Source organism: Eriocheir sinensis, chromosome 44, assembly GCF_024679095.1.
Source record: "Eriocheir sinensis breed Jianghai 21 chromosome 44, ASM2467909v1, whole genome shotgun sequence".
NCBI classification, from domain to species: domain Eukaryota; kingdom Metazoa; phylum Arthropoda; class Malacostraca; order Decapoda; family Varunidae; genus Eriocheir; species Eriocheir sinensis.
This window is the reverse complement of record NC_066552.1, coordinates 12,062,527-12,089,952: the sequence shown is the minus strand read 5'-3', so window position 1 is coordinate 12,089,952 and position 27,426 is coordinate 12,062,527. Positions and strand designations below refer to the sequence as shown.

Sequence of the window (27,426 nt, the reverse complement as noted above, 5' to 3'; positions counted from 1 at the left end):
CTGGCCTCGAGACACAGTGTGAGGGAGACCATGGTGGAGGGAAGGTGTACGGAAAGGCGCCTCTTGGAGTGACTGCAGCGTGGCATTGGAGTCTCCCTGTTCTAATAAGCAGGCAGGATGAGTGAGAACAAGGGGGAAGGGATTAGCGAGATCGACAGCCACATCAACAGAAAGTATGAAGTCCGCCGCAGGATTGGCAAGGGCGTAAGTGTTTAGAAAAAGTTTGATTCCTATATAAAAAAAAAAATAATAATAATCGCACACATAAACCCGTATCTAACATTCGCATACAAAAAATCGCATATATAAAAAAAATTGCATACAAATGATCGCATAAAAATTACAAAAATTCACGTGCAAAAAATCCGTATATAAAAAAGTTTGATTCGTATATGAAAAAAATTTGCTTTATATGAAACTAATTTGCTTGTTTGTTTGTATGTTTGTGTATTTTCCTTCTTCCATGTTTTCGCGTTGTTTCTAGTTCTTGGTGGTGAAGGAATTTTAAGTTGTTATATTTCGTGATTTTAACTTTTTTGGGAAAGATAAGTGTGTGTGTGTGTGTGTGTGTGTGTGTGATGGGGAGGTGAAGAACGTTTCCGTGTGTTTATATATATTTACGTACACACACACACACACACACACACACACACACATGATTTATCGTGTTTTACATTTTCTTGCTTGCTTTCCTTCCTTATTTTCTATCCTCTATTCCATGTCTTCTCCCTATTTCCATCGTGTGTGTGTGTGTGTGTGTGTGTGTGTGTGTCATGCATACATAAAGTTACTACACACGAGTGACTTTGACTGAGGTAAAAACACAAAACGAAAAAAAATAACAAAAGAGATCATTGTCTTCGAGAGAGAGAGAGAGATTGTTTACGTGTTAAGGAGTGAGGGAGAGAAAAAAAAAAGGTTGGGGGCAGGTCATCAACTGTGTGTGTGTGTGTGTGTGTGTGCTCCCCTCCAGAAACTTGTAAGACAAACATATATATAAGTTTGTCGGTTTGTTTTTCCCCCTGTCTTGTGAGGAGATGGAGGAAGAGAAGGAAGATACCCTACCCAAACAATGAAGCCTCCTCCTCCTCCTCTTTCTTCACCAGACACCTTTACCTTTCCTCCTCTTCCTCTTCCTTCTTTCTTTAACCTATTAGTTCTTGTCTTGGCAGGGGAGAGGAGGACAATGGCGTGGAGAGAGAGAGAGAGAGAGAGAGAGAGAGAGAGAGGTGATATTCATATATTTTAAGTTTTGTTCCCTGCAGAAGATATTGTGGTGGTGATGGTGGTGGTAGTGATTACAGGGATATTAGTGGTGGTGGTAGTGGTGGTGGTGGTGTTGCTAAGTGAGTTGCTTCCAGTATAAGGGACAGACAGACAGACGGGAGGAGAGGAAGTGGTCATATTATTTGTTTCTTTGGTATTATCTTGTTAGTGGTATTGTTGTCACTGTCATTGTTTTTTTTTACCTGGTTTCTGTTTCACCTTTTTTTTTTAGAATTAATTGAGTGTCTGTCTGTGTATCATCTTTAGCTTATTCTACGTCTCGTTTATCTTTGCTTGCCTGTTATATCGTTAATTTGTCCTCCCATCTTTGTTATTTTTTCTATTTGTTGTGATTTCATTGTTATCAGTTATTATCATCATCTCCTCTTCGTCTTTCTCTCGTTTTATTCTTCCCTTATTCTCTTATTCTTCTCGTTTCTTGGTCATCTATTCGTTCTTCTCGCTTTCTTCTTCCTTTTTTATTCTTTTATCTCCTACGTGTTCTTTTCTCGGCTTCCTGTTTTTCTTGTTATTTTCTTGGGTTTTCTTCCTGTAATTTTCACTCTATTGTTTCTTACGTTTTCTTTTTTCCTTTTGTTTCTTACGTTTTCTTCTCGTTTTCTTGTTCCTGTATTTTATTCTTTTGTTTAATGCTTTTTCTTCTCGTTTTCTTCTTCCTATACCTTTTATTCTTTTGTTTCTTGGGTTTTCTTCTCGTTTAATTTCTTCTTCCTTTTTTTCTTTTATTTCTTACGTTTCTTCTCTTTACTCAAACATGTCTTATCTCTCACTTCTCTAAGACGACCTTCTCTCCACTCATCTCACTTCTTCTCTCCTCTCTTCACTCTTCACCTCTCTTCTTGTGTCCATTCCTCTTCCTCCTAACCTTCTCTTCCCTTTGTTATATCATTCTGCATTTCCTTATCCCCTTCTCCGTCCTCCGTTCTCCCTCTCTTCATTTCCTTTCTTCTTTTTATTCCTATCCTTCTCTGCCCTTTGTTTTATTTTATCCCATTTCCTTATCCCCTTTTCCGTTCTCCTTTTCTTCCTTTCCTTTCTTTCTTCTTTCTCTTATCCTTCTCTGCCCTTTGTTTTATTTTTCCCATTTCCTTTCTTCTCCTCTTTTTCATTTAATTTCTCTTCCTTTCGCAATTCTTACCTCCTTTTCCATTCTTTCTTTTTCCTTCCTTTCATTTCTTAACTGCCTTTCCGCTGCCCTTTTTCCTTTTCCTCTTTCGTTTCGTAACTCCTTTTCCTCTTTGTCTCCTCTTCCTCTTTCATATCTTTACTCCTTTCCCCCTCTCCTCTCTTCTCTATCTTCTCCATTCTCCCATCCATAATTTCGTCATCTCTTCTTTCTCCCATTCTTCTTCGTCTTGCTCCTCTCCACTTCTCTTTCCTTTCTCATTTCCTCATCTTCTCTTCCTCCTTTCTCCCCTTCTTTCGTGTCGCAACCTACTTCTTCTTTCTCTTTAATTCTTCCTCCCCTTCTTTATACCTCTTTCTTTGTCTCTCCGTTCCTTCCCTTCACCCTCTCTTTTTCTTCCCTTCTTTTCCTTTCCCTTCAGTTTGCTGCCACAGGAGGAAGAGGAGGAGGAGGAGGAGGAGGTTGTCGTGTTGGGCTTGAGATGTGGAGGACGATTGTGATGAGGGAATGACTCTCTCTCTCTCTCTCTCTCTCTCTCTCTCTCTCTCTCTCTCTCTCTCTCTCTCTCTCTCTCTCTCTCTCTCTCTCTCATTATAATCCACCTCATTATCGTCTTAATATTCATAATCACGTGTCTTTCTCTTCTTCTAATTACTCGCATCAAAGACTATTTTTAGTGCAATTATCTTTCTTTTTTATTGTATATATTTATTTATTTGCTTGTTTGTTTGTTTTTTGTTGTTTTCTTCTTCTTCTTCTTCTTTTATCATGTACAGTTTTCTTCTCTTTGTAGGTAAAAATGTAATAATATAAATGGTGGTGATGGTGGTGGTGGTGGTAGTGGTGATGGTGTGCTCAGACTGAATGTCAAGTCGATGTGTGTGTGTGTATTTACCTTTGCAATTCTACACACACACACACACACACACACACACACACACACACCTGTCCTCCCTGAGTCAGCTGAGGTGTTTTGGAGAAGGGGTGGAGGAGGGAAGCTCACAGGTGCTCAGGTATCTTCTTCCTCCTCCTTACTGACGTCTCTTGTTCCTATGCCTCTCACGCGTTGTTTTTATTCCTGCTTTTTTTTTTCTTTTTTACGTTTCTTCATCTTTCTGTTTCTTCTACTTTTTCTTGTTTCTTGTTTTCTCCTTTTTCTTCTTCCTCTTTCTGTTTCTTCTTTTTCTTCTTCATCTTCTTCTTCCTCGTTTTCTCCTCCTTCTCCTCCTCCCTTTTTTTATTTACTTTCTTCCTCCTTCATCATCTTCCTTTCTTCTTTTTCTTCAATTTACTCTTCCTTCTTTTCCTTCTACTACTACTACTACTACTACTACTACTACTACTACTATTAAATATCGTAAAAAAATATATAAGTTAATGAAGAACGACCGATAAATCTTTAAATTCCTTTGTTCTGTGTGTTTAATTCACCTCTTGGTCTGCTGCGGGTCTCTCTCGAGACAGCCAGCCGTTCCCCTACGGAAGAGCACAGAGCTCATAGTGCCGATCTTTGGGTAGGACTGAGACCACTCACACACAACACACCGCAACAACGAGGTCACAACTCCTTGCCTGACGTCGCTGGGTGAACAGGGGCTACACGTGAAAGAAGATAAACCCAATTTATCTTCACCCGGCCGGGGAATCGAACCCTGGTCCTTCTGGTTGTGAGGCAGACGCTCTATCCACTGAGCTACCGGGCCGTGTGTGTGTGTGTGTGTGTGTGTGTGTGTGTGTGTGTGTGTGTGTTATACCTGCCATAGGAACACCTGTATATTACGCCTTCCCAACAGGTGTGAGCAAGGGTGTGATATGGTATTTTTCTTCCTTCCCTCCCTCCCTCCTTATCTTTTCCCCTCTGTCTCCTTATTTTGTTTGGGCGAAAGGGAAACTATGAGGAGGAAAAAGAAGAGAGGGAGGAAGGATGGAGAAGAGAAAGATAGAGATAAAAAAATGTTGAGTTGAGAAAATAGGAAAAGAAAATGAGATACAGAAAGAAAATTACGAAAAGAGAGGTTAAAGAAATAGAGGAAATGGAGGAGAATGACAAGGAAGAACAGGAGGATAAAAAAAAATTAAAGGAATAATGTAAGAGTTCAAAGGAGATGCAGTGGGAAGAAGAGGAGGAGGAGGAGGAGGGAGAAAGGAAGAAAAAGAGTAAGATAGATATGAAAAAAAGTTGAGTTGAGGAAATACCGAAATAGAAAAAGTAAATGAGATATAGAAAGAAAGTAAGAAAAGATAAATGAAAGAAAACGAGGAAATGGAGGAGAATGAAAAGAAAGAAAGGAGTTAAGAAAAGAGAGGTTAAAGAAATAGAGGAAATGGAGGAGAATGAGATGGAGGAACAGGAGGATAAAAAAATAAAGGAAAATGTAAGAGTTCAAAGGAGATGCAGGGGGAAGGAAAAGAATTGGAGGAGGAGGGAGAAAGGAAGAAAAAGAGTAAGATAGATATGAAAAAAAGTTGAGTTGAGGAAATACCGAAATAGAAAAAGTAAATGAGATATAGAAAGAAAGTAAGAAAAGATAAATGAAAGAAAACGAGGAAATGGAGGAGAATGAAAAGAAAGAAAGGAGTTAAGAAAAGAGATAGAGGAAATGGAGGAGACTGAGGAGAAAGAACAGGAGGATAAAAAAAATAAAAGGAATAATATAAGAGTTCAAAGGAGATGCAGGAGGAGGAGGAGGAGGAGGAGGAGGGAAGAAAGATCAGATCACATTTTATGGTTTCGAATCGCATGATGACAAGCCGTTTACCTTCTTTTTCCCTCCATTATCTCCACTTTCTTCTCCTTCCTCCTCCTCATCTCCACTTTTCCTCTCCTCCTCCTCCTTCTCTCTCCCTTAATTATCTTGACTTTCCTCTCCCTCCTCATCATTTTCCTCCTCCTCCTCCTTCTTTTTCTCTCCATTATCTTCAGTTTTCTCTCCCTTTATTATCTTTACTTTCTTCTCCCTCTCTTACCTCCTCCTCCTCCTCCTCTTCTTGCCTCTTATTTTTTCCTTCATTATCTCCACTTTCTTCTCCTTCCTCCTCCTCATCTCCACTTTCCTCCCCTTCTCCCATCTCCTCCCCTTACCTCTTTTTCTCTCCATTCTCTCCACTTTTTTCTTCCTTACTTCCTCCTTCTCCCCTCACTTTTTTTTCTCTTTCTTCTTCTTCTTCCTCCTTCTCCTTCTCCCTCCTTTACCTTCCTTTCCTTCTCTCTTCTCTCCTTTTTTCCTGATTCCTTTTCATCTTCTGTTTCTTCTCTCTTTTTTTTCATTAATTCTCCTCTTACTTTTTTCCCTCTTTGCATTTTCCTCATATCTCTCTCTCTCTCTCTCTCTCTCTCTCTCTCTCTCTCTCTCTCTCTCTCTCTCTCTCTCTCTCTCTCTCACATCGATATTTGGTCCTGCACCATCACATTTCTCACTCGCAGGAATGTTGAGAGAGAGAGAGACAGGTGGAATCGATCTGATGCGGAGAAAGACAAGGTGAACTTATTGGCTTTTTTGCTGCATGGTTAATCTCTCTCTCTCTCTCTCTCTCTCTCTCTCTCTCTCTCTCTCTCTCTCTCTCTCTCTCTCTCTCTCTCTCCTTATTTCTATATTTTCTCTATTTCTTTCCCTTTCTCTCTTTCTCTGTTTCCTTCTTTCTTTCTTTCTCTAATTCTTTCACTATTTTGCTTTCTCTCTCTCTCTCTCTCTCTCTCTCTCTCTCTCTCTCTCTCTCTCTCTCTCTCTCTCTCTCTCTCTCTCTGTGTGACACGGTAATTAGCCTTAGGTGACCTTTAATTACATCTGTGACTCATTAGCAAGCGCACACCTGGCCAGAATTTTGTGTACACACCTTACCTTGTCTTACCTTACCGTACCTTGCCTTACCTTACCTTACCTTACCTTACCTGACTTAACCTTATCTGACCCCTTCCCTCTCTTACTACCCTACCTTACCTAGTCGCCTAATCTTACCTTATCTCACCTTAAATAATCCTTCCTTTCCTAATCTTACCTTACCTAATTCTTCCTTACCTTATATTCCCTAATCTTACCTTGCCTTACCTTAGCTCATCCTACCCTACCTAATTTAACCTAATCTTACCTTTCCTTCCCTTCCCCAGTCGTACCTTACATAACCTAATCTTATTTTACCTCGACCTACCTAAACCTTCCTTACCTCACCTTGCCTTACCTTAGATAATCCTACGTTACCTTATTTAACTTAATCTTACCTTATTCTGCCTTACTTTACCTTTCCTTCCCTTCCCTTCCCTTCCCTTCCCTAGTCGTACCTAACCTAATCTTATTTTACCTCAACTTACCTAATCCTTCCTTACCTTATCTTCCATAATCTTACCCTACCTTACCTAATTCAACGTAATCTTGCCTTACCTAATCTTACCTTCCTTCCTTTTTTCCCTCCCTTCCCTTACGTCTTCCCCATCCTCCTTCCTTCCCTCTTTCTTCCTTTTTCCTTTCTCTCTATCTTTTATTTAGTTTCTTCCTCTCTTCTTTCCCTCCCTTCCCTAATGTCTCCTCTTATATCTTCCTCCCTCCTTCCTTTCTTCCTCCATTCTTTTCCTTTCTCAATCTTTCTTCCATTTCTTCCTCTTCTCTCTCTTCCTCCTTCTTTAATGTCTCTCTTTTTTTTTTTTTCCTCCTTCCTTTCTTCCTCCATTCTTTTCCTCTCTTCCCTCAATCCTCTCTTCCATCCTTCTTCCCTCATACCTCCTCTTCCTCCTTCTTTAAAATCTCTACTTTTTTTTTTATTTAGTATCCTTTTTCTTCCTTTCTTCTTTCACTCCCTTTCCCTACGTCCTTTATTCTCTCCTCCTTTCTTTCTCCCTCCTTCCCTCCCTTCTTTCCTTTCCTTCCCTTCTTCCTTCCTTCCATTGTTCCTTCCTCCTTCTCTTCCTCCCTTTCCTTGCGTCCTTTCTTTTATCCTTCTTTCTTCCTCCCTCCTATCCCTTCCTTTCTTTCCTTCCCTCCTTCCTTTCTTCCTTCTTTCCCTCCCTTTCCTTACGTCCTCTCTTCTATCTTTCTTCCCTCCTTCCTTCATTCCTCCCTTCTTTCTCCTTCCTTTCTTCCTTCCTCTCTCTAATTCCTCTTTTCTGGTTTCCACCTTAAGAACTTCCTTGTCTCCCTACCTCAGTACCTTGATCACGTTTACCTTTAATTAACCTGTCACGTAACTCGCCTCACCTGACCGCACTTTACCTGTTTCTTATTATTTATTCACTCATTTTGTTGTTGGTGTTTTTATTTTACTTATTTTTTTACTTGCTGTTCTGATATATGTATGTGTATATGTATGAGAGAGAGAGAGAGTTGTTTTGCGGTAGTTTTCCCCTCCATGTCCTCCTACTCATAACTCCTCCCCCCCCCCATCTCTCTCTCTCTCTCTCTCTCTCTCTCTCTCTCTCACTCTCTCTCTCTCTCTCATTTTCCTCTTCCTGGTTTCTTGTGCATTTCATTTCCTTCTTAACCTTCCCTTCCTTCCTTCCTTCCTTCCTCCCTCCCTCCCGTCCTTCCTTCCTTCCTCTCTCCTTCCTTCCTTCAGTTAGTTTTCCTTCACATCATCTTTCCTTTCCTCGTTCATTTCTTTACATTCTCTTCCTTTCTTAATCTATTTGTGTCTTCCTCCTCCTCCTTTTCCTTCTCTTTTTCTCCTTTTTTTCACCGTTTCTTCCTTTCTTTATTCTTCCTTTTCTTTCTTTCCCTTCCTACCATTCCTTCTTTTCATTCCCTTTTTTTTTCTCCTTTTTATGCACTTAATTCCATTCCTTCTTCGTCTTTTTCCTTCCAATCGTCTTCCTCTTCCATTAAATCCCCCCTCCTCCTCCTCCTCCTCCTCTCCTCCTCCTCCTCCTCTAGCACTCAGGTGACGCCAGGCTTAGGCAGGTGAATGACGTATACTTGGAGGAGGAGGAGGAGGAGGAGGAGGAGGAGGAGGCATTAGATCAGGTGTTGAGGAAAATTGACAGGTGTGTAAACCCTTATTTGTATTCTTTATGAGAGAGAGAGAGAGAGAGAGAATTTTATAGAGGGCAAGCAGTTACTGACGTCATCACCTTCTTCTTCTTCTTCAATCCTTTCTCTTCTTCTTCTTCTTCTTCTTCTTCTTCTTCTTCCTCTTCCACCTCTTTTTTTTTTCCTCCTCTTCTCTCCTTTGTCATCTTCATTCCTTTCTCTTTCTTCTTCTTCTTCTTCCTCTTCTTTTCCTTCGTAGATTTATTTCTTCTTCTTTTTCACTGTTTTATTTCCTCTTCTTCTTCTTTTTCCTCTTTTTCTTCTACTTCTTCTTCTTATTATTATTATACTTCTTCCCCTTCTTCTTCCTGTTCTTTTTCTTTATCTTCTTCTTCTACTTCTTCTTCCACTTCTTCCTCTTGTTCTTCTTTTTCTTCATAGTTTTATTTCTTCTTCTTCCACCTCCTTTCTAGGTGCGGAGTATTGGGACCCGAGGTTACTTAAGGCCGCTTTCATGTGTAAGGTGACCAGTCTGAATCTGAAAGCAAGACATTTTTACACACACACACACACACACACACACACACACACACACACACACACACACACACACACACTCGTGACGGAGAGTGCACCTCACGCCAGCGATGCAAATCTAATACTAATCTAAGTAAAGTCGGAGGCACAACGTCTCATACGTACGCCGTACCTGTATCAAGGTAAAGATATCTACACGCACGGAGCTATATTTACCTTTGTCTGTAGGGAGTATGGGCGGTACGACTACGACTTGTGTAAAGTTTTACCAGTTAGAGAAACATTAAAGACTAAAGCTTATGTATAGTGTTCACGAAAAAGTGGAACATTTCAATACCAAGCAGAAAAAATCGGGACAAACGTAACTAAAGCAGGACGTTTTAGGGGCACTTAAAAAAGCGGGGCAAACGTGAAAAAATCAGGACTGTCCCGCCTAAAAGCTAGACTCTGGTCACCTTGGTAACATGTGTGTTATTTCTCGTATTTTGTTTTCGTACGTTTCGAAGTGATCGATAGTAATTAGCGTCATGTGTGGGCAGGTGTTGTTTAATTTATATTGAAAGGATTTATTTGTTGTTATATTGTTTTTATTCTAATTTAATCTTAAAGAAGTAAATTTGATTACAATCTTGAGCAATAGAAGACAATGCAAATACTTTACATGTTCATATATTTACATAATTCACATATTCATGCCAGGTGTACAAATGACTTAATCAACAGATATATGAACTCAATGGCATCAGTTACACTTTATAAACTCTGTCTCATGTCTGTATGAAAATTTTAATTATCATTGCATATATTTCAATAACAAACCCAATATAATGCTACTGGAACTAAGGGGACCGAACACTTACAATGAAAGTGCACGCCAGGCTCGGCAGGCTCCAGCTCCCTGCGGTAACACTATACATAACCAAGCCTAAGCCTCTCCGAGTAATACAACCAGCACACTCTTGGTGGGCCGTCTATAGACAAGGGCCCGTGTTCGTTCATAGGAAGGAACATCAAAAAGCCACCATGTGTGTGTACCTGACGCGTCAACGTCTCGTCGACAGAGTCTGTCTGATCCATAGTTTATCCGTGTAATCCAATGTCGAACAAGCACTTGTTTGAAATCACCAAACATGCTTATAGAGAAGGCACACGCATGAAAAGCCTAATGTTAAAAAGTTACCAAATCCTGCTGACACTAGAGTTGAGTTGCACCTGCCTGCAGTACTACCCGTATCAACATTCTAAGACTGTTTTTGGTTATTGTATTCTATTTTACACACACACACACACACACACACACACATATATGTATATATATATATATATATATATATATATATATATATATATATATATATATATATATATATATATATATAATATGTATCTCACGTGTGGGGGGACTCCCTTCACATAACTCTTCTGGACAGTGGAGTCTCATCAGCTCTCCTCCTCATACTGATAGTCTTCTACCTCTTAAATTCCGTCGCGATGTTGCCTCTCTTTCTATCTTCTATCGATATTTTCACGCTGATTGCTCTTCTGAACTTGCTAACTGCATGCCTCCCCCCCTCCCGCGGCCTCGCCTCACACGACTTTCTAATCAAGTTCAACCCTATACTGTCCAAACCCCTTATGCAAGAGTTAACCAGCATCTTCACTCTTTCATCCCTCACGCTGGTAAACTCTGGAACAATCTTCCTTCATCTGTATTTCCTCCTGCTTACGACTTGAACTCTTTCAAGAGGAGGCTATCAGGACACCTCTCCTCCCGAAATTGACCCCTATTTTTGGACACTCCTCTACTCTATTCAGGAGCACTAAGTAGCGGGCTTTTTTTTCTTTTTTTTTTACACCCTTGAACTCTCCTTTGCTGTAAAGAGAGAGAGAGAGAATATATATATATATATATATATATATATATATATATATATATATATATATATATATATATATATATATAATTTATTTTCTGATCATCGGGGGCCCCCTGTCTGCCCGGGGCCTGGGGCTGCAGCCTCATCAGTCTCAGTGTAAATCCGCAGCTGCTCCTTTCTCTTTTTCCTCCTCGTCTCCTCCGTCCTTCTCATTATTCCCTCTGCTCTCCTTCGATTCGTCCTTCATTCAGAAACTTTCCTTCCAACTTCCTTGATTTCGTTCTTGCCTCCTTCCTTGGTTTTGGGTAACACTCTCTCTCTCTCTCTCTCTCTCTCTCTCTCTCTCTCTCTCTCTCTCATCTGATGGAGTATAAGAAGAGAAAAATTACTCATAAAGATTAAATCTTGCATATTAAGAAGCTAATGGTGATAATTTGACACACACACACACACACACACACACACACACACACACACACACACACACGCTGACAACCACGATTCATCATAAGATAAGAGGAAGAAGTGGAGGATAAAGAAGAAGAAGAAGAGGCTTTGAGTGCGTAAGAAAGAAAATGAGAGAGAGAGAGAGAGAGAGAGAGAGAGAGAGAGAGAATTGCATATTTGTAAGGGTATCATTAAAAGCAACTTGTCACACACACACACACACACACACACACACACACACATACACACATTACGTGATAGAGCAACTTTTTTTTTTCGTCGTTTGACCCTGTGTGTGTGTGTGTGTGTGTGTGTGTGTGTGTGTGTGTGTGTGTGTGTGTGTGTGTGTGTTTAATCAATCTTTCTGTATAGGTATCTATCTATTTATCTATCTATCCATCTATATATTTATCCGGGTGTCTATTGTTATTTTTGTTTCTATATTGTTTTTGTGAAAGGGACTATTTGCAGTTATATTAAAGGTATAATAAAAACAATGATAATAATGATAATGATAATAATAGTAATCCTTGCACTTGAACAGGTATTCCCTTTGTGTTACCTGCGTTAATTAAACACCCGCGCGCAGGTAATAGTGCAGTGTGCAAGCGCCTTTATTTGCTGTTGGTGTCATCTTACACACACACACACACACACTCTCACACTCATTTCGTTCCAGCATCACTTTCCACTGTTACCACCACCCCCGCCCCTCGTGTGTGTGTGTGTGTGTGTGTGTACCATGCTTGCTGTGTAGGTACTTTCTACCCGGATGTGCGTGTGTGTGTGTGTGTGTGTAGGATACTGTTTAATTATGATATTTTGCAGAGAGAGAGAGAGAGAGAGAGAGAGAGAGTTATTACATTAGAGAGGATGTGGATTATTCAACAGTACTCCTCCTCTTCCACTTCCTCCTCCTCCTCCAACTCGACCTTTCCCCGTGTACCACTTTTCCATTTGTTCCCATGCTTCACCCCCCCCCTCCTCCTCCTCCTCCTCCTCCTCCTCCTCCTCCTCCAAGGTTACCTACTACCTCAGCGGAAGTAGCCAAGTCTTTTAGGGAGGGAAAACGTGAAGGATGCGATGGGAGAAGAAAGGGAGGGTGGGAGGGAAGAGAAGGGAGTGGGAGAAGGAAGGGAATGGAAGCGAGGGAAGGAAGTGGGGAAGGGACGAAAGAGGAGTGGAAGCAAGGGAGTGAAGGAAGAAGTTACGGAGGGGAGGGAAGGGGAGAAGAGAAGAGAGGGAACTGTAGGAGCGAAGGGAAGAAAGGGAGGGAAGGGGAGAAGAGAAGAAAGAGAGGGAACTGAAGGAGGAAAAGGAAGAAAGGGAGGGAATAAAGAGAGGGAAGGGAAGGAACGGAAGGAGGAAAGGGAGGAGAGAATAGAAGGCAAGGAGTGAGGGAAGGGAAGAGAAAGAGGGTGGAATGAAGGAAAGGGAAAAAAAGAAAGAGTAAAGGAAGAAAGGAAGGGAATAAAGAGAGGGAAGGGAAGGAACGGAGGGAGGAAAGTGAATAGAGAATAGAAGGCAAGGAATGAGGGAAGGGAAGAGAAAGAGGGTGGAATGAAGGAAAGGGAAAGAAAGAAAGAGTAAAGGAAGAAAGGAAGGGAATAAAGAGAGGGAAGGGAAGGAACGGAAGGAGGAAAGGGAAGAGAGAATAGAAGGCAAGGAATGAGGGAAGGGAAGAGAAAGAGGGTGGAATGAAGGAAAGGGAAAGAAAGAAAGAGTAAAGGAAACAAGGACTGGAGGGAAGAGAAGGAATAGAAGAAAGTGAGGGAGAGAATGGGAGAAAGAGAGGGAGGGAAGGGAGGGGTCAAGCTACCTACCTTTCTACCTAACCGTCTACCTTACCTACCTTCCTTTGGCTTCCCTCCCTCCCTCCCTTACCTTCTCCTTCCTTCCTTCCCTTGCCCTCCTTCCTTTCTTTGTTTCATAGGGTTTGTTGACATGGTCCCTGTGTGTGTGTGTGCGTGTGTGTGTGTGTGTGTGTGTGTGTGTGTGTGAGAGAGATTTGTTATAGTAGGCTATAATCTTTGTGTGGCAGAAACGTACACACACACACACACACACACACACACACACACACACACACACACACACACATTTACGTTTTTTTTTTTTATAAGTAAGAGTAATGGAATTAATCCGTAAGATCATTACTCTCTCTCTCTCTCTCTCTCTCTCTCTCTCTCTCTCTCTCTCTCTGCGCATTTTGTAGTGAGGGTGGTGGTGGTGGGGTGGTGGTGACGAGTTTCAGAGCACTATTTACGTGGTGAGTGTGGTGGTGGTGGTGGTGGTGGTGATGATGAGGGTGGTGGTGGTGGTGATGATGGTGAGGGTGGTGGTGGTGGTGGTGATGACGAGTTTCAGAGCATTATTTATGTGGTGATGGTGGTGATGATGGTGAGGGTGGTGGTGGTGGTGGTGATGACGTGAGTTTCAGACCATTATATACGTGGTGATGGTGGTGATGATGATGATGGTGGTGGTGGTGGTGATGACGTGTTTCAGACCATTATATACGTGGTGATGGTGGTGAGGGTGGTGGTGGTGGTGGTGATGACGTGAGTTTCAGAGCATTATTTACGTGGTGATGGTGGTGATGATCGTGGTTGTTTGTCGATGGTGGTGCTGGTGATGTTGTTGTTGTTGTTGTTGTTGTAATTTCTTGACCACTGTTTCATCCTGTCTTCTACTTTTCCTCCCTCCCTCCTTCCCTCCCTCCCTTCTCCCCTCCTCTCCCTCCTTCCCTCCCTCCCTCCCTTCTCCCCTCCTCTCCCTCCTTCCCTCCCTCCCTCCTTTCTCCCCTCCTCTCCCTCCCTCCTTCCATTCCCTCACGCGTGTTTTTTTTCCCTCCTTTTTTTACCTGACATCGTGCAACTTTATCCCAGGTGTGTGTGTGTGTGTGTGTGTGTGTGTGTGTGTGTGTGTGTGTGTGTGTGTGTGTGTGTGTGTGTGTGTGACTGCTTCCGGTGTAGACTAGAGTGTGTAGGGTTGCCTCGGTGTGTGTGTGTGTGTGTGTGTGTGTGTGTGTGTGTGTGTGTGTGTGTGTGTTTTGCATGGTACTGTCTTATATATATTTAAAGGGGGGGGGAGAGGAGGAGGAGGGGCAGCCTGTTGATTGGGTTCCTCCTCCTCCTCCTCCTCCTCCTCCTCTACTACCAATACCTTTTCTGTTAGGCCCAGTTATTTTTTTTTATGTGTATATATAAATATTTGACAGAGAGAGAGAGAGAGAGTACACACGCAGTACACATGGGCGGTGTCATGTGTGTGTGTATTGGTGGGTGTAGATCTCTCTCTCTCTCTCTCTCTCGTGGAAGTTGTTGTTGATTTGTAAAGTTTGTTTCTTTCATGGTTTGTTTTCGTATGACATTTATTGCTCTTAGGAAGGAGGAGGAGGAGGGAGGAAAGGGTGAAGAGAGAGAGAGGAAGAGAGGTGAAAGAAAAGCCGGGGAGGAGAAAGGAGGAAGAAGAGGAAAGGGAAAGGGGATTGGTGAGTTTGAGAGGGAGAGGGAATGGAAGAGGGGAAGGGAGGGAGGGAGTAGAGCGAGTACACACACACACACACACACACACACACATCAAATGAAATACTGATGGTGTTTTTAAAAGCAATATGAATTATGTTAAAAAAAATAGTAATAAACCGTTGATATTAATGTGTGTGTGTGTGTGTGTGTGTGTGTGTGTGTGTGTGTGTGTTCCTGAGCATGTGGGTCGATCGATTAGTACGTGTGTGTGTGTGTGTGTGTGTGTGTGTGTGTGTGTTACTTTTACTCACAATTATCTGTCTGCCATTCCTTGGTTTTTCTCTTTCCCCTTCTCTCCATTCCTCCTTTCTTTCCATTTTTCCTTCCTTCTCTCCACTCCTGTCTCCCTATTCCTCCCTCCTCCATTCTTTCTCTTCCCCACCATTCAGCTTTGAACTTGTTGCTTAATTCTTTTTGCTCCTGTTTCTCCTCCACCGTTTTCCCTTTTCCTCCTTCCTGTCATGCATGCCTCACTTCCTCTTCGTTCTTTTCCCTCTTTTTCCTCAGCCAGTAAGGGTTGATAGGGACAATATTAGTGGTAGTAGTAGTAGTAGGAGGAGGAGGAGGAGGAGGTGCCGTGGTGGTGGTGGTGGTGATTTAGGTTGTGATAGTGGTAGTTAGGGTTGTGGTGGTGATGGTGATGACAGACAGGTGGTGATAGTCATAATTGTAGTAGTTGTTGTTGTTGTTGTGGTGGTGGTGGTGTTGTTGGTTGTGGTGGTGGAGGTAATAATTAGCTGGTAATATTCACCTTATCGCAAGACCTTGGCCTAATTTCACTACTTATAATTATCTTTTTATCTTCGTTTGCTCTATTTTATGCCAATTCTCATTTCTCTCTCTGTTTGTCTTTCTTGTTATTATTTTTTCTTTTTCGTCTTCCTTTACTTCTCAGTGTTTTTTTTTTTATTCCTTCATTTCCTTTACTTCCTTTATTCTTTATGCCTTTGTTTGTTTGCTGTGGTTGCTGTTTTTTATGCCATTTCTCATTTCTCTTTGTTTGCTTATTAATTTCTTTTTTTTTTCTTCCTCTAACAGTCTAATCAGTGTTTTATTAATTTGTTTGCAGTTTAAGTGGACTATCCTTTTTATACAATTATCTGTCGATCTATATCTATCTGTCTATCTATGTATCTGTATCTATCTATCTATCTATCTATCTCGATCTTACCTGTGATATAATGATAAGGTTGATGTAAGGAATACGTGACACACACACACACACACACACACACACACACACACACACACACACACACACAAGGTTGCTGCATTACGTGTCTTTGTAATGAAAACGTTCCCTGAAAATTCCTGTTTGTTTGGCATAAATTGTTTTCTTGTCATTTTTTTTTCTTGTTATTTTGCAACTTGTCTGTATATTTCTTAATCTAATTTTACTGATTTTTTTTTCCTTGGTGTGTGGGTGGGGGGGGTGGGGTAGTCAGTCCAATGCAAACCTCATACTTACTCTCGTCATACTTTCTCGCCCTCATACTTACATACTCGCCCTCATACTTACATACTCGTCCTCATACTTACTCCCCCTCATACTTACATACTCGCCCTCATACTTACTCCCCCTCATACTTACATACTCGCCCTCATACTTACTCCCCCTCATACTTACATACTCGCCCTCATACTTACATACTCGCCCTCTTACTTACATACTCGTCCTCATACTTACTCCCCCTCATACTTACATACTCGTCCTCATACTTACATACTCGCCCTCATACTTACATACTCGTCTTCATACTTACTCGCCCTCATACTTACTCCCCCTCGTACTTACATACTCGTCCTCATACTTACATACTCGCCCTCATACTTACATGCTCGCCCTCATACTTACATACCTGCCCTCATACTTACTCCCCCTCATACTTACTTACTCCCCCTCATACTTACATACTCGCCCTCATACTTACATACCTGCCCTCATACTTACTCCCCCTCATACTTATATACCCGTCCTCATACTTACATACTCGCCCTCATACTTACATACTCGTCCTCATACTTACTCGTCCTCATACTTACTCCCCCTCATACTTACATACTCGTCCTCATTTTTTCATACTCGCCCTCATACTTACTCGCCCTCATACTTACATACTCGTCCTCATACTTACATACTCGCCCTCATACTTACATACTCGTCCTCATACTTACTCATCCTCATACTTGTCCTCATACCTTCTCGTCCTTACCGTTACTCGTTCTCATACTTACTCATCCTCATACATACTCGTCGTCATACTTAAGTCATCCTCATACTCGTCCTTACACTTACTCATTCTCATGCTTACTCATCGTCCTCCTTATCCTCACTTATCCTCATACTTACTCGTCCTTATACATACTCGTCCTGCAAGATGGCGCCACTATAAACACTCGCCTGCGCCAGAACGGGCTGGGCCGACCATCAGGCCCCACCTGGAAGAAGCCTTGGGCCGACCATCAGGCCCCACCGGGAAGATGCCTACCGGCGCAATAGGCAACAACGTAAAAAAAAAAAAAAAAAAAAAAAATACATACTCGTCCTTATACATACTCTTCCTCATACTTGCTCGCCCTCATACTTAGTCCTCATACTCGTCCTCACACTTACTCTTTCTCATACTTACTCATCCTTATACCAACTTTTCCTCACACCTACTGTTCCTTATAGTTTCTCTTCCTTTTCTTTCACTAACTCACCGTCAAAAAACAAACTTACCTCATATCCATTCGCCCTCACACGGACTTGCCTCATATTCCCTCACCCTCATACTCACTCATTACCCACCCTAATCCTAATCCCCCTCACCCTCATTCACACCCTCATGCAAGGTTGCACTTCCCATACCAGCGGAATTATAATCCCATATAATAGCTCTACGGAGGAACCACACGCTCTCTACCTACCACCACCCGTGCAATCAAGGAGCTCCCGTAATGGTATCTAAGGCACAGGTTCGCATGACGGAATAGGAGGAAGGTTGGTCATGGGTTGTGGTGGGTGTGGGGGGCAAGAACGTGTGTTATAGGGAGGGTAGGTTGCTGTAGGGAGTCAGGGGTGAGTGGGGGGCAAGAATGTGTTGTAAGGAGGTTGTTGGTGGTAGTGTTATGGGGAGGATAGACGGTTGCTGTGGGAAGTGAGGGTGTGTGGGGGGCAAGAATATGTGTGTAAGGTTGGGTGGGGGGGATAAAGAGTGTAATGGGGAGGATAGAAGGTTGCTTTGCGAGGGTACAAGAAGGTGGGTGATTGGGGGAGAACTAATGAAAGTTAACTTGCATTCCGTAGAAAGACGTAGATATCGTGGGGTTTTAATTGAGGTTGCTAAATGGATGAAGGTGACTGACAAGGGCGACTTATGTGAAGTGCTTATACAAAAAAAAAAAAATGACATGAGAACACGCACTTGCGGGTGTAAGTTGGATAAAATCAAGTTCCGGCAAGAAATAGTCAAGAACTGGTTCACGAACAGAGTGGTGGATGAGTCATCATGAGTGATACAAACCGAGCAGGTATTCTCTGTAGTTGAGGAAATCATAACTAAAACCTTCGAACGGAGAGAAGATGGATTTATGGACGGGAAGGGACGGGACTTTGGTGCATGAACAGCCCATCTTCAGGAGCTGCCTTGCGTAGGTCGTCTGGTCCTTTATGATATCCTTGCGTATACTAGTGGTGTGGTGAGGTGTTTTATATGTTACGACACAGATAGATATATAAATAGATACATAAAAAAGACAGATAAATTGTAGTCTTATCTTGTATCTTGTGCTAAACGTTAATCCTAAAGGTGGACTAAAGAGTGTTTGTTATAGAGCAGCTAGAAGAGGGTTGATATCAAGGGGTTGAGGAGCAAGAACGTGTTTATTAAAGGAGAGTAAAAGTATTATCAGGAAAGTCTGTTTATTCATTTCGTAGAGGTGAGTTTGTATCGCGCACCGTTACCAGGGTGCTCGGGAAACGGTCTGTGGTCGTGTTTTTTTTTTTTTTTTTTTTAACTTTTTATTTATTTTTTCTTTAACCTTGACCGTGTGAATGCAAGACGTTGACGAGGTAATAGTTTAGAGTTTTATTCTTTATATATATATTTTTTCTCTCTCTCTCTGTATATCTATCTATCTATCTATCTGTCTGTCTGTCTATCTATCTATCTATCTATCTGTCTGTATCTTTCTATCTATCTATCTATCTCTCAGTTGCGTGTCCTCTGTCCCTTCCTCTCAATTGGGCTTCTGAGAGTGAGCGAGGCAATGGCGTGTTTCTCTCTCTCTCTCTCTCTCTCTCTCTCTCTCTCTCTCTCTCTCTCTCTCTCTCTCTCTCTCGGACACGTGTTATGCAGGTATATGAATCAAGGGAGGAGTATTATGTCTTTATCTCTTAGGCTTAACGTGGAGAGCTTAGGCAGAATATAGTCCATTTGTTTACTTGATTTTTCCTCTTCCTTTCTTTTGTTTATCTTGTTTTCTATTCTTGTTTTCTTCTTCCTTTGTTTATTTGCCTTTTCCTCTTCCTTTCTTTTGTTTATCTTGTTTTCTATTCTTGTTTTCTTCTTCCTTTGTTTATTTGCTTTTTCCTCTTCCTTTCTTTTGTTTATCTTGTTTTCTATTCTTGTTTTCTTCTTCCTTTGTTTATTTGCTTTTTCCTCTTCCTTTAATTTGTTTATCTTGTTTTCTAGTCTCCTTGTGTTCCTCTTCCTTTGTTTACTTGCTTTTCCTCCTTCCTTTCTTTTGTTTTCCTTGTTTTCTGTTCTTTGTTGTCCTCTTGATCTGTTTATTTGCTTTTTCCTCTTTCCTTTCATTTGTTTTCCTTGTTTTCTAGTCTACTTGTTTATTTGCTTTCTTCTCCTTTCTATTTTTTACCTTGTTTTCCGCTTCCTTTGTTTACTTGCTTTTCCCTCTTTCCTTATTTTGTTTACCTTGTTTTCTGTGTGCTGTTTTTTTTCTCTGTCTTTGTTTCTTTTTCAGTTTAGCGTTTCTTCATTTTCGATTTGATCTTATTTCGTTTTTTTTTATTGTTTATTTTTTTTCTTTATTTTGTTTACTTACTCGTATTATTCTGCCTTTGCTATTTACCTCATGTTTTATTTTTATCACCTCTTCCCTTCCTTTTTTTATTGTTTATTTTCTTCTTCTTTTTCTTCTTCTTCATCTTCATTTCTTTTTTCTTCTTCTTCTTCATCTGCATCTTTTCTATTTCTTTTTTCTTTTCTTCTTCTTCTTTCTTTTTCTTCTTCTTTTCTTTCTTTTCTTTTTCTTCTCTTCTCTTCTTTTTCTTCTTTTTCTTCTTCATTCCTTTTTCTTTTTCTTTTTTTTCTTCATTTTCTTCTTCTTTTTCTTCTACAGCTACCGTACTACTACAACTACTACTACTACTTCTACTACTACTACTAAGCCTACTCCGACGCTTCTACTTCTTAAACTATATATATTTGTCGCACATAAAAAGTAGCGAAAGTTTTTATAGCTCGTAAAATAAATATATATTCCGAATTATATCCTGTTGTAAAATGTTTTATTATTATTTTTTATTATTATTATTATTATTATTATTATTTTTTGTTTTTTTTGTTTTTCCAATGTGATTTTCTTTCTTGAGAGAGAGAGAGAGAGACGACGACTAATCTCTCTCTCTCTCTCTCTCTCTCTCCCATCAACTCGTGAAAGAAGGGAAAGACTATTTTTATGCCACGTGATTAAAGAGAGACACATCTCTCTCTCTCTCTCTCTCTCTCTCTCTCTCTCTCTCTCTCTCTCTCTCTCTCTCTCTCTCTCTCTCTCTCTCTCTCTCTCTCTCTCTCTCTCCTAAAAAACTGATGTAACTTAAAGAGAGAGAAGAAAATGAAGCTAGGTCAAGGTAGGAAGGGGGAAAGGAGGAAGAAAAGGAAGGAAGAGAAAAAGAGAGGGATGGAGGAAGGGTAAGTAAAAAAAGTAAAAAAGAAAAGGAAGGGGAAGAAGAGAAAGACAGAGATAAAAAATGAAAAGAAAGAGAGAGAAGGAATAGAAATGATGGAGAAATGGAAGAAAAGGAGGAGGATATTTTAGGAAGAAGGGAATTAAGGAAGGAAAGGAAGAGAAGGATAGAGAGAACGAAGGAAGGACGTATAGATGAAGGAAAGGAGAAAAAGAAGGAAGAGAAAGATGGAAGAAGTGGAGAAGATGATGAAAGGAATAAAACAAAAATGAAGAGAGAATGGAGGAAGGAGATAAAATGAGAGAGAGAGAGAGAGAGAGAGAGAGACTAAATATAGTAGGTAATAGGTTGTAATTAAAAGAGGAAGCATTGTGATGAACTAGAGAGAGAGAGAGAGAGAGAGATGTCACTCGTTTTTATTTCTTTCTCCTCCTCCTCCTCCTCCTTCTTCTTCCTCTTCTTCTTCTTCTTTAGCAAAATTATCTTACTCATTATATTTTTTGCACTTCTTCCCTCATCGCCACTTGTATTCTTCCTCCTCCTCCTCCTCCTCCTCCTCCTCCTCCTCCTCCTCTTCCTTCTCCTTTATTTGATGTTTTTTGTTTTTTTTTGTTATGTGCTGCACTTTACAAATCACTTGCATCATCTTCCTCCTCCTCCTCCTCCTCCTCCTCCTCCTCTTCCTCCTCCTTCAAAGGCTCCGGATTCCCCTTAAGTCGGGTCCTTATTAGCACAGGTCACGTCAGGTAAAGGTGAGTGTGACCGGACCTTGAACACTCCTCCTCCTCCTCCTCCTCCTCCTCCCTCTCGTTCATCCTCATCATCTCTGTCTCTTCATTATCCTCTCTTATCCTGATGCCTCCTCCTCCTCCTCCTCCTTCATATTCTCCGTCTTGACCTCTCTTCTTCTTCCTCCTCCTCCTCCCTCCTCCTCCATTACTGAACTTCTTGACCTCTGATTCCTTCTTATAATTAACTGTTTTTTCTAATTCCTTAGTTTTTTTTCTTCTTCCTCCTCCTTCTTTCACTTTCTTCTTGGCCTCTTATTCCTCCTCCTCTTTTCTGATTTCTCCTCTTCTCTCTTTCCGCTCCTCCTCCTCCTCCTCCTCTTCCTTCCTCTTCTTTTATTCCTACTTCTTCCTTTTCTCAGTTTCTCTTCATCCTCTCCTATTTTTCCTTTTTTTTCTTTTCCCAACTTCTCAGCTTTTCCTCCTTTCCTTTTTCCTTCTTCTGTTACTTTTTTCCCCTTCTCTTTCTACTCTTTTTTCCTCTTCCTGTAACTTCCCTTTCTGCATTCCTATCTTTTTCCTTTCTTCATCTCCTATTTTTCTTTATTTTCTTCCTAACCTCTCCTTCGTTTCCTTCCTTCCTTTGTTACTTTTCGTTTCCCCTCCTCCTCCTCCTCCTCCTACTCTTTCTCCTCCTTCTTCTTGCATTCCTACATCTCCCCCCTCCCATTTCCTCTTTATTCTCATGTTTTCCCTATTCTTTCCAACCTCCTTTTCCTCCTTTCTTCCTTCTTCCTCTTCCTTTGTTCTTTCTTTTTTTCATCCATTATTCCTTATTTTCATGTATTCCAACGTTTTTCTTCCTTTATGATCTCTCCTTTTCCTTCCTTCTTTTCTTCCTTCATCTGTTCTTTCTTCTTTTTTATCTTTTCCTTGCTTCGTTTTCTTATTTTCTTTCTGTGTTCATTATTTCTCATATTTTCCGTACATTCTAACTTTCTTCTTTCTTCAATCCATCACTCCTCCTCCTCCTCCTCCTCCTCCTCCTCCTACCCAGATAATAGGCAGTCTTAGCCATCAGGTGAGGTCATTATGGTAATTAACCCCCATTTGGCAGGCCTTGTTTACCTGTGCTGGAGTACCTGGCGACCTACCTGTCCATGCGTAGGTAGGTATGGTGCCATGGTAGTGATGGTAGGTCAGAGTGGTATAGGAGAAGAAGAAGAAGAGGTACATGGCTGGGTATGGTACTATGGTAGAAATGGTCGGGTTAGGGTAGTGAGGTAGAAGAAGTTAGTAGTAGTAGTAGTAGTAGTAGTAGTAGTAGTAGCAGTAAGACTAATAGCAAAGTCCGTTTATCTTTTGTTTGGTATTATAAAAAAAAGAAAGGGGGTGGAAGATGGGGAAGGGGAGAGGGGAGGGGAAAGGAAAGGGGAATGGAGGAAGAGGAGAGAAAAAAGGGGATGGGGGAAGGTGAAGGAGTAAATAGGGAGAGAAAAAGGGAGGGAGGGAGGAGAAGGAATGAGAGAGAAAAAGGGTGATGAAGGAGGAAGAAAAAGAAAGGGGAGAGAAAAAAGGTGATGGAAGGAGAAGGAGGAGGAAGAGGAGAGAAAAGGGGTAGGTAGGGAGGGATGAGAAGGAGGAAGGAAGGAGGGAAAGAGGAGGGGGAGAGGATATGGGAGAGCTATGGTGGCGATGGTAGCGATATGGAAACATGGAAATGCAGGCAACAGAAAGCCTGTTGGCTCATTACGAGGTCGCCCGCTTTGGTGATTTAATCTGCCCGACAGCCACTTGGGGCTTGAGGAGCAGATGAAAGCACCTTGATATTCAGTTTACTCCCGACGCAGCGAAATGACGGTCGATTCAATATTTGAAGTAGTTGATGGTATTCGCATTTACTACTTCTGAGGGAAGATTGTTCCAGTGGCGGATGACTTGGTTTGAAAAGAAACTCCTTCCAGTGTCTGTGCTACATCGACTCGACTGAATGGGTAAACCGTTATTTCTAGTTCTTGAGTTGGTTTGCAGTTCAAAGAATTTGGAGTAATCGACGTTATTGAACTTTTTTAGATACTTGAAGACTTGAATCATATCCCCTCGTAGGCGTCTTTTCTCCAATGTAAAGAGATTGAGTCGCTTGAGTCGTTCCTCGTACGGTTGAGCTCTTAAGGTTGGAAGCATCTTTGTGGCGCGTCGTTGAATCCTTTCCAGTAAAGCAATGTCCTTTCTGTAATTAGGAGACCAGAACTGTACTGCATACTCGAGGTGCGGTCTTACCATGGAATTATACAAGGATAGCATCACGTCTGCTGTTTTACATGCAACGCTTTTGTCTCCTGGAGACAGGCTATACCATGTGATGACTTGGATAAGGTAGAGATCATGGAAATGGGAGCATGGTTGTGATGGTGGTGATGATGTGTGGTATATGGAAATGATAGTATGGGGAAGATAAGGTTTGGGGAAAGGAGAATTATGGGAGTGAATGGTAGTGGTGGTGGTGGTATGGTATGGTATGGTATATTGTATGGTGTTGGTAGAGACAATTGGGGTATGGTGGTTAAAATGATGGAGGAAGGTCAGGTAGTAGTAATTATGGAGAGAGAGAGAGACTACATATACATACAAATAGACAGAATCGGGCCTAAAGTGTCACCTTTCTCTCTCTCTCTCTCTCTCTCTCTCTCTCTCTCTCTCTCTCTCTCTCTGACGTCAGTAATACGTCTTCATATTTTTAGCTTAGCATTATCATAATCGCCGTGAGAGAGCACTAAGAAAGGTTATCATATAATATTAAGAAGATGGGTGAGAGAGAGAGAGAGAGAGAGAGAGAGAGAGAGAGAGAGAGAGATTACCTCCTCTCCTCCCTAAACTCGTGACGTTTGAGAGAAAGGAGAAGGGAGGAAGGGAAGGAGTGTCATATTAGAAGAGAGAGAGTTAAGAGAGTCTTCGTCATATTGAAGGCGAACTGTTTGGAATCGATTGAATATATTTGGTGATGAGAGAGAGAGTAGATTAGAGCGACTTTACCTTGATTTGTGTCTGTCTCGCTCGCTATAACAGTGTGTGTGTGCGTGTGTGTGTGTGTGTGTGTGTGTGCGTGTGTTGGTCGATAAGGTAGTGGTGATGGTGGTGGTGTCACTTTTTTGTATGGGAGGAGGAGGGGGAGGAGGAGAGGAGGAGGAGGAGGGGAGGTATAAGGGGGAAGGGGAGAGGAACGAGGGGGGGAGGGGGGAGAGAGACGGAAGAGGAAGGTTACGGAAAATGAGGGAGGGAGGAGGAAGGGGAGAGAAAAGGGAGGGAGGAAGGGGAGAGAAAAAGGGGGAGGGAGGGAGGAAGGGGAGAGAATAGGATTTAGTCAACTTATTATTATAACTCCTACTTGTCTTCCTCCTCCTCCTCCTCCTCCTCCTCCTCCACTACCTACTTCTACAACAACAACATCTACTACTACTACTACTACTACTACTACTACTACCACTACTACTACTACTACTACTACTACTACTACTGCTACTTTTACTACTGTCGTGTGAGACCTTGTGATCACGTGACGTCTTGCTTTCGTTCCAGGCCAAAAAAAAAAAAAAGAAGAAAATAAAGACAAAAAGATGAACCTCGTGTTATGCATTAGACGCCATCATCTCTTTTTCATTATTTCCATTTTCTTTGTTTCTTTTTCTGTTTCTTTCTTTCTCTTCATCTTTCTCTCTTCCCATCTTCCGTTTTTTTTTCTTCTTCTTCATTATCTTCCTTTTCATTGTTTTCTTTTTTTCTTTGCATCTCTTATCTCTTTCTTTACTTGTTTTTTTTTCTTTCTTTTAGCTTATCCTCTTCCTTTCTCTTTGTCTTTCTCTCTTTGTCTTCCTTCCTTCCTTCCCATGTTTTCTTTGCCTCTCTCTCTCTCTCTCTCTCTCTCTCTCTCTCTCTCTCTCTCTCTCTCTCTCTCTCTCTCTCTCTCTCTAATTGTTGTTGTTTTTCTTTTAACCTATCTTCCTTATTCCTTTTCTTCCCTCTTCCTCTCTCTTCTTCTTTCTCTCTCTTTGTCTTTCTTTCCATGTTTTTCTTTCCATCTTCTTATCTCTTTCTTTAATTGTTTTTTTCTTTTCTTTTTACTTATCTTCCTTATTCCTTTTCTTCCCTCTTCCTTTCTCTTTTTCTTTCTCTCTTTGTCTTCCTTCCTATGTTTTCCTTGCATCTTTACCTTTCCTCCTTTTCTTCCTTCCCATTTTCTTTATTCTTCCTTCATATTCCTTACCACTTCTCTTTATCCGTTTTCTTTGTCTTTTCTATTTTCTTCCTTCCATTCTTTCCTTTTTTTTCCCTTTCTATTTCATCAACTTTTTTCCTTTTCTTTATTTTCTTCCTTCTGTCTCTCCTTTCTTCATCCTTATCTCCCTTATCTCTCTTTCCTTTTCCTTCTTTATCATTTCGTATCATCCACCTCCTTCCATTCTCTTCTTCATGTCCCTTCCCTTCCTTCTATCTCTCCTTTCTCCATACTATTCTTCCTTCCTTCCTTCCTTTCTTTCATTTTATTTCCTTTTCTTCTCCCTTCCTCTTCTGCACTGTCTCCTTTCCCTTTTTATCTCTTCTTTTCGTTTCTCCCCTCATTCCCCTTTTTGTCTTTCCTCATCTTTCCTTTCTCCTTTTTTCCTCCTCTTTAATCCCCTCTTTTTCTCCCTCCCTCTCACCCTAGTTTCCTTCCCTCTCCTCCCTCAACCCTGTCATTCTCCCCTTTCTTTATTCCTCCCCCTCATCCCCCCCCCCTCTCTCTCTCTCTCTCTCTCTCTCTCTCTCTCTCTCTCTCTCTCTCTCTCTAAACCCCTTTCCTCCCCCTCTTTCCTCCACCCTTCCTCTTCTTATCCTCCCTCCCTCCCTCCTTTCTCTTTTTTTCCTCCTTCTCTCTTTAGACAGCTGCCTCTCTCTCTCTCTCTCTCTCTCTCTCTCTCTCTCTCTCTCTCTCTCTCTCTCTCTCTCTCTCTCACACACACACACACACACACACACACACACACACACACACAATGGATTTTAAGTCTTGCGTGCGTGAGCTAAGCGGGCGTTTTTTGCGTGTGTGTGTGTGTGTGTGTGTATACAAATGTACGTGTGTGTGCGTGCGTGCGTGGTACCGTGTGTGTGTGGGAGGTAGGGTGTGAATAAGCTTGTCTCCCTCTCCCCCCTCCTCTCCCCCCTTCCTCTTCCTCCCTTCCTCTCTCTCCCTCCCTCTCTCTCTCCCTCACCCACGCGGAGGTAAACTAGGGAGGAGGAGGGGAGGGTTGTCCTCTTGTCATGCCATCTGTCTCTCTCTCTCTCTCTCTCTCTCTCTCTCTCTCTCTCTCTCTCTCTCTCTCTCTCTCCTGTTAATTTTCTTTTTCCTCCCCTCTTTCCCCTTTCCTCTTTACCCCTCCCTTTCCTTCCCTTTTTCCTCCTCCTCCTCCTCCTCCTCTCCTTCCATTCTTCTCATTTTCCCTTCCTTCCTTTCCTCCTCTCCTCTTCTTCCTTCTCCCTCCCCTTACCTTCCCTCCCCTCTTTTCCTCCCCCTCCTCCCCTCTCCACCCCTTGTGTTTCCCTTCCTACCCCCCCCCCCCTTCTTTTATAACCCTTCATTTCCCCTCCATTTCCCTCTCTCCCTTTCCTCTCTTTCTCTCCCCCCCTTTCCCTCCATTTCCCTCCCCCATTCCCTTTCTCCAAATAATATAATGAACCAGGTGAAACGATTAATGGTAAATTTTGTACTTGTGGTCGATAAAACGGTCTCTCTCTCTCTCTCTCTCTCTCTCTCTCTCTCTCTCTCTCTCTCTCTCTCTCTCTCTCTCTCTCTCTCTCTGTTTTTCTTTTTTACAGGTTATTTCTTTTTTATTGTTTCTTTTTTTGCCTCTGTTTCTCTCTCTCTCTCTCTCTCTCTCTCTCTCTCTCTCTCTCTCTCTCTCTCTCTCTCTCTCTCTCTCTCTCTCTCTCTCTCTCTCTCTCTCTCTCTCTCTCTCTCTCTCTCTCTCTCTCTCTCTCTCTCTCTCTCTCTTTTT

The 27,426-nt window shown here is 41.7% G+C and overlaps 1 protein-coding gene across 1 annotated transcript in view; it reads left to right on the top strand.

The window, feature by feature from the left end:
- LOC126980500 (extracellular signal-regulated kinase 2-like) overlaps nucleotides 1-27,426 on the top strand; it is a 64,213-nt gene continuing 36,787 nt past the window's right edge. The window contains exon 1 of the mRNA XM_050830462.1: nucleotides 1-204. Coding sequence (XP_050686419.1) covers nucleotides 118-204 — 87 coding nt within the window. The 5' untranslated portion in view covers nucleotides 1-117. The remainder of the gene's footprint in view (nucleotides 205-27,426) is intronic.